General features: G+C 34.1%; 1 protein-coding gene across 1 annotated transcript; it reads left to right on the forward strand.

Annotated features, from left to right (window-relative positions):
• The first annotated feature begins 920 nt into the window (after positions 1 to 920).
• LOC121212571 (sucrose synthase) lies at positions 921 to 5,254 on the forward strand. Its single transcript, XM_041085627.1, has 13 exons — positions 921 to 1,074; positions 1,618 to 1,724; positions 1,821 to 1,947; positions 2,045 to 2,196; positions 2,285 to 2,477; positions 2,584 to 2,919; positions 3,003 to 3,098; positions 3,186 to 3,359; positions 3,450 to 3,566; positions 3,658 to 3,824; positions 3,904 to 4,692; positions 4,782 to 4,920; positions 5,005 to 5,254. The coding sequence occupies exons 2-13, from the start codon at positions 1,627 to 1,629 to the stop codon at positions 5,035 to 5,037; spliced, it is 2,421 nt and encodes an 806-aa protein (XP_040941561.1). The 5' UTR covers positions 921 to 1,074; positions 1,618 to 1,626; the 3' UTR covers positions 5,038 to 5,254.
• Positions 5,255 to 7,147: the final 1,893 nt, after the last annotated feature.

Consider the following 7,147-nt stretch of genomic DNA (forward strand, 5'->3'; position numbering starts at 1 on the left):
TCGCCACGTACCTCAACAGAGGATCTTTATGGTCATTGTTACCTCTTCGAGGCCCCGTACGTCAGCGACTTTGACACATGGCATTCTAAATTTTTTGTAAACGATTCTTTTCTTAATTAGAGGAAATGACAAATACACCCTCTAAAGTCTAAACTATTACGTGGCCGGCGGCGCGGCGTAGGGCTTCTAGTATTGGAAAACACTTTATATATATTTCAAGTCAAAGGAAACATCAGCCATAGATTTGCCTTCAATACGTTTTTTGAAAATTCTTGAGCGAGCTTCTTCCTATTTCGATTCGATTTAATTTATGATAATCGAATTTATTAAATATTTAAATTTACTTATTATGATTTAGATATAGATATATTTTTACTAGGTTATATATTATCTGTAATTATAACTTTTGTAACTTTGTAAAATATATTATTATATTACTTAAAAATTAAACGCCAAAATATAATTAATAAATTAATAAATGTAAAATAAAAGAATATTTAAATTTTCATCTTGTTTTAAACAAAATATATAAGTAAATTGTAGTATTAAATATAAAATATTAAAAATCTAAAAATGATATAACAACAATGTAAAATTGGAATTAAAGATCTTAAAAAGGTAATTCACTTAAACATAAAAAAATAAAAAAAATCTTAAAAGGGAAAAAGAAATAAACAAATATTCATAAAGAATGGAATTTCAACCATTGGCCTGGTGTCAATGGAGGTCAAAGAAAAGGCGGTTTAAAAAAAAACCATGGGTAAGTTGGGCGCAGTGTTCATATTTATGAAACAACACATAATAATAAATTATAAATATTTTTAATCCATTTTTATAAGCACAAACATGCTTTTTAATTAATTTATTTTTTTCACTTATCCATTAAAAGGAAATAAAAGTTGGTGGAGGTGACAGCCTCCCCCTTTGAATATAAAAGGGTCACTAGCCTCACCTCTTTCACCATCCCATTTCATTATTTGCGTTCATTTGATTTTCTGGGTTTTCCCCCCCGTTATTTTTAGTATCAGCATTGTCTTTTTTTTTTCTTTAGTTTTGCCTTGTTGAAAGCTCAAGGTAATAATATTATCTTGCATTGCTCTTCTCTAGTTCTTTTGTCCAAATTCCAAACAAAATTTTGAGTTCGGGTTTTGTTTTTGTTGTGTTAGATGATCAGCTCGAAGTTGATAGTGTGATTTTTTACTTACAATGTCTGAAATTTACCAACATAAATCTTCAACCAAAATATTTGTTGGAGTTTTTTCAAGCTTTAGCCCAAATTTAGGTGCTTTGATGTTTGATCTGCTCTTTTAAAACTTTCTGGTGAATAAATCTCTTGCTCTAGCCGAAAAGTTTGAAAACATAAGACTGGATCTCATGATGTTGTGTTGCAAAATCTTAGTTGAAAATTAGAACATTGATTAACATGACTTTCCATGTGGTTGGTAGGTGGGCTTGGAATTTTGTAGCCTTCTAGAAGAGCATAATTTATGTTTTTTTTTCTTCCCTTTCTTCCTTTCATGTTCATCCATCTCCATTTATTTCTCTTTCCATCATTTTATTACACACTTAGTTACTCTGTTTTGCTCTGTGTTTTTCTTTTTTCATTTCTGGGTTCAGTTCGAAGAAATGGCTGAGCGTGCTCTCACTCGCGTCCACAGTCTCCGTGAGCGTTTGGATTCCACGCTTACCGCCCACAGGAACGAGATTTTGGCTTTGCTCTCAAGGTAATTCAGACAAGATCCTTAAAAAAAGATTTTGTGTTTTTTCAATAAAATTTGCATGCAAGTTTTGAAATTGTTGGCTTTTTTTTTTGGCTATAGGATTGAAGGTAAAGGAAAAGGAATCCTTCTTCATCATCAAATCATTCTTGAGTTTGAAGCTATCCCTGAAGAGAACCGAAAGAAATTAGCTGATGGTGCATTTTTTGAAATACTGAAAGCCAGTCAGGTTTAAACAAACCCCCCTTTATTTTTATATTTTTTAAAGAAAATATACTTTGGGTTGTTTTTTGTTTGCAAAATTTTGATTTTTTTGGTGTCTATAGGAAGCCATCGTGTTGCCGCCGTGGGTGGCGCTGGCCGTCCGACCAAGACCTGGTGTTTGGGAGTACATTAGAGTTAATGTTCATGCTCTTGTTGTTGAAGAACTCACTGTTGCTGAGTATCTTCGTTTCAAGGAAGAGCTTGTTGATGGAAGGTATACTAATAGTAATAACATGAATTGATTGAATTTTGATCGAGTTTTGTTTAATCTGTTTATTAAAGGCTTTGTTTTTTGCTCACAGTTCAAATGCAAACTTTGTTTTGGAACTGGATTTCGAGCCCTTCAACGCGTCGTTCCCTCGCCCGACTCTTTCGAAATCGATCGGTAACGGCGTCGAGTTCCTTAATCGCCACCTTTCGGCCAAACTGTTCCATGACAAGGAGAGCATGCACCCTTTGCTTGAATTCCTGAAAGTCCATTGTCATAAGGGCAAGGTAACATATGCTGCTGCCTCGTATTTGTCGATTTATTGTGCTTTCGTAGATCGGACCTGGACTCTTGCATGTTGATGATTCTGAGGGGTTCATTATGTTTTTGCAGAACATGATGTTGAATGATAGGATTCAAAACTTGAATTCTCTCCAACATGTTTTGAGGAAGGCAGAGGAGTATCTTGTTGCACTGCCGGCCGAGACTCCTTATGCCGAATTCGAACACAAGTTCCAGGAGATTGGTTTGGAGAGAGGGTGGGGTGATACGGCTGAGCGTGTGCTCGAGATGATCCAACTCCTTTTGGATCTTCTCGAGGCACCCGATCCTTGTACCCTTGAGAAGTTCCTCGGGAGAATTCCCATGGTGTTCAATGTTGTGATTCTTACGCCTCACGGTTACTTTGCTCAGGACAATGTTTTGGGGTATCCCGACACCGGTGGCCAGGTTAGCAATTACGAGATTTCAATGTTGTAATTCGTGTATAAAACAAATTTGTTAACTCTAAATCTTTCGACTCTCCCATGCAGGTTGTTTACATCTTGGATCAAGTCCGTGCCTTGGAGAACGAAATGCTCAACCGTATCAAGCAACAAGGACTCAACATTACCCCTCGTATTCTCATTGTGAGTGTTCATGATCTTTCGATTCGGTTTTATTTGATTTCGGCTGTTATTCATGCTTACAGTACATCTCTTTTGAACTTTTTCTAGATTACTCGACTTCTCCCTGATGCCGTGGGAACAACTTGCGGTCAACGGCTCGAGAAAGTATATGGGACTGAGTACTCGGATATTCTCCGAATACCCTTCAGAACAGAGAAAGGAATCGTACGTAGATGGATCTCAAGATTTGAAGTCTGGCCTTACTTGGAAACTTACACCGAGGTGAGCCATATGAACCATTGAATTTCTTGCATTAGTTTACCCCCATTTCTTTGATTTCATTTACCGAGTATAATCTCTCTTTGTTTTAAGGATGTTGCTCATGAGATTTCAAAAGAGTTGCAAGGCAAGCCCGATTTAATCATCGGAAACTACAGTGATGGTAATATCGTTGCCTCCTTGCTGGCACATAAGTTGGGAGTTACACAGGTTTGTTAGAAACTAATTTACTGGGATATTTTTACGTGTTTATCTTCAATATTGTTTTGGTGTATCGATTCTATTTTTCATTCTATTGTAGTGTACGATTGCTCACGCTTTGGAGAAGACAAAGTATCCAGATTCCGACATCTACTGGAAGAAGCTCGAGGATAAATATCATTTCTCCTGCCAATTTACAGCTGATCTTTTCGCTATGAACCATACGGATTTCATCATCACCAGTACCTTCCAAGAAATTGCTGGAAGGTAGATGTTCGGATTTGATATTTTTGTGTGAAATGCTTTTCTCTATAAACCGTTAACATCGATATTCTTATGATTTCAGCAAGGACACTGTTGGTCAATACGAGAGTCACACTGCTTTCACTCTTCCCGGTCTCTACCGTGTTGTTCACGGAATTGATGTGTTTGATCCTAAATTCAACATTGTGTCCCCTGGTGCCGACATGAGCATATACTACCCTTACACCGAGGAGAAGAAGAGGTTGAAGCATTTCCATTCCGAGATTGAAGAACTTCTTTACAGCAAAGTTGAAAATGAAGAACACTGGTGTGTGCTAAACGACCGCAACAAGCCAATTCTATTTACAATGGCAAGGCTGGATCGTGTTAAGAATTTAACTGGACTTGTTGAATGGTACGGGAAGAATGCTAAGTTGCGTGAATTGGTTAACCTTGTAGTTGTCGGTGGAGATCGGAGAAAAGAGTCCAAGGATTTGGAAGAGAAGGCTGAGATGAAGAAGATGTTCGAGCTCATTGAGAAGTACAAGCTGAACGGTCAGTTCAGATGGATATCATCCCAAATGAACAGAGTTAGGAACGGTGAACTTTACCGTTACATTTGCGACACAAAGGGTGCCTTTGTGCAACCCGCATTATATGAAGCCTTTGGGTTGACTGTCGTTGAGGCCATGACTTGTGGTTTGCCGACATTCGCAACTTGCAATGGTGGACCTGCCGAGATTATCGTTCATGGTAAATCCGGCTTCAACATTGATCCTTACCACGGCGACCAAGCTGCTGAGATCCTTGTCGACTTCTTTGAGAAATGCAAGACAGATCCATCTTACTGGACCAAGATCTCCGAGGGAGGTTTGAAACGTATCGAAGAGAAGTAAGCACTCATTTTCTTCATTTCCTCGATTCTTTTTGCCCAAGTCAACTCCTGTCATTGTTCTTACATACCTGCATGGTTCTGATCAGGTACACATGGAAAATTTACTCTGAGAGACTATTAACCTTGACCGGTGTCTACGGGTTCTGGAAGCATGTGTCCAACCTCGACCGCCTCGAGAGCCGTCGTTACCTTGAGATGTTTTATGCTCTTAAGTACCGTAAGCTGGTAATTCTCATGCCCCATTTCTTTTTATCCAGTTTAAATACGAATGACTTGCATTGTTAATGTTTTTATAACTGTTTTTCGCAGGCCGAATCGGTACCTTTGGCAGTCGAAGAGTAAATTGAAATTGAAGTTGCCGGGGAAACAATTGGGAGGGATTTCCGAGTTCTTGAGAATAATATTTGTTGTTTTGGCATTTTGATCCAACTCTTTTGTTTTTTCTTTTCTATTTTCTTTTATGTGTATTTGTTTTTCTTCATGTTTTGGGCATTGTTTGAACATCTGGGTGTTGAGCCCATCAATGCTAGTAAAGTAAAAGATGGCAACTTTTGCTTCACATGTTTCATCCCTTTTATGTAACAAATCAAAGCTTGCATCATATATGTAGAAGCTGAAACAACTCGCACATGGTGAGCCTTCGATTAGCCGCATCCGTAACAAACTTTTGCATCACATGTTACATGCTCGTGTTTCTGTTTTGGAAAGCCTTTTTTCTAACTGATATAATAGTACATTTAATTCTTAATATTTACATTAAAACTTCACGTTTATAAATTTTATTAATTTAATCCTCAAACTTCTTAATCAAAACTTTTAATTTTTGAAAAACAACATCAAATCTTATTCAAGGAGAACGGATAATTACTATAACTTCAGATTTGTACTTTGTATATCCAATCCTTCAAGTGAAAAAAATTCTAGCCATATAAATATTAGCTCTGTTAGGTTATATGGCTTCAGCTGCAAGTAGAAATCATAAAAGTCAAGGTGTTAAAAGGGAAAAATGATAATCAAATCTATGTTCAGAAGACAACTATATCGATTGGATAAACACAGTAGAAATGAGAAGAAGGGGCCGACCAAGTCGATAACATAATTACTTAAATGACTAAATTAAATAAAGAATATAGAATGGAAAATTTTCCTACAACTAATGTTGCAGCTTTTCTTGAAGCTAAACTGTATTTCTGTTGAATAACTATATTCATTAAATCCACTATCAAGTATATGTTTCATAATTATTGTGAACTTAACAGGCTATCGATATTTGAAGTTATATCTATTCATGATTGATCTATTTTTAAAGATGATTTACACTAAATATTGGATACTATAGGCCTTTTAACAGGCACACTGTAATAAATTCCTTTGAACATATCTATTTTATATATCAATATATATATATATTGCATAATTTAAATGATTAAATAATAATTTATTATATATTCTTAATCTTTTATATTTATGTGAGATTTTAAATTTTTAGTATACATACTAAATATGTATATAAATATATAAAATAAATGAAATGGAGGTGTGTTTATATAAATTGTGATTAAAATATTAAATAATATTTGAAAAATAGAAATGATGGGTCAGACTCTTTGCACTATTAAAATAAAATTTGACTCACATAGTTGTTTAAAAGCTAAAATTTAGCAACTGTATCATTGAAAAGTCTGGAAAAAAAAATAATTTTTAATTATTTTTTGTATTTATGAAAACATTGTGTGGAATGGTGGAATGGGAGGGGATGAACATATAAATTTTCTTTTTCTTTTTTGGTTTTACAAAATTTATAGACGTGGAATATTTTTTTTAAAAGTTGAAAGTTTTGGTTAGGAAATTTGAAGATTAAATTGATAGAATTTGTAAATGTGAAGGGTTAAATTCATTGAATTATTTTGAATTAGGATCAAATTGATAAAATATATAAGTATTGAGGCCTAAATGTGTTATTATAGCAATTAGTAAAAGGCTTTTAATTATCAACTTAACAACATGTGACCAAAATAGGAACAAATTTAAACGTTAGTGCTTAAATTGAAAAACTTTAAAATTAGGTGAACAATACAAGAACATAGGCATAATTGAGTGACCATTTATATAGTTTACTCTATTTTAAATTTAGTGTTAATTGAATTAAACTAAAACAAAGAATAACATTGTCATTATATTTGTTTTCATATTTTAAACTTAGATAAACTAAAAGCATAAAAAAAAACACATGTAACAAATTTCAGTTAACTCATCGATTTAATTGAAATTAATTTGTTTTGGTTTATGAATTTAAAAATAAAATCTATTTAATTAATAATTTAATTAATTCGATTAATAATAATTCAGTGAATATTTAAGTTTCCATAAGAATTGAAGTAGTATATCTTAATACTAGATGAAATATCCCTAATAACATTTTCTAAATATTATACTAATTATATTATATTGT

This window comes from Gossypium hirsutum, chromosome A13 (genome assembly GCF_007990345.1).
Source record: "Gossypium hirsutum isolate 1008001.06 chromosome A13, Gossypium_hirsutum_v2.1, whole genome shotgun sequence".
Taxonomy (NCBI): Eukaryota; Viridiplantae; Streptophyta; class Magnoliopsida; order Malvales; family Malvaceae; genus Gossypium; species Gossypium hirsutum.

Bases quoted from the DNA above. Each gene is read 5' to 3' on its own strand.
- LOC121212571 (XM_041085627.1), top strand. From the start codon at position 1,627: ATGGCTGAGCGTGCTCTCACTCGCGTCCACAGTCTCCGTGAGCGTTTG. The intron at 3,360-3,449 runs GTGAGCCATATG...CTTTGTTTTAAG, and splicing joins ACTTGGAAACTTACACCGAG to GATGTTGCTCATGAGATTTC. The intron at 3,567-3,657 runs GTTTGTTAGAAA...ATTCTATTGTAG, and splicing joins ATAAGTTGGGAGTTACACAG to TGTACGATTGCTCACGCTTT.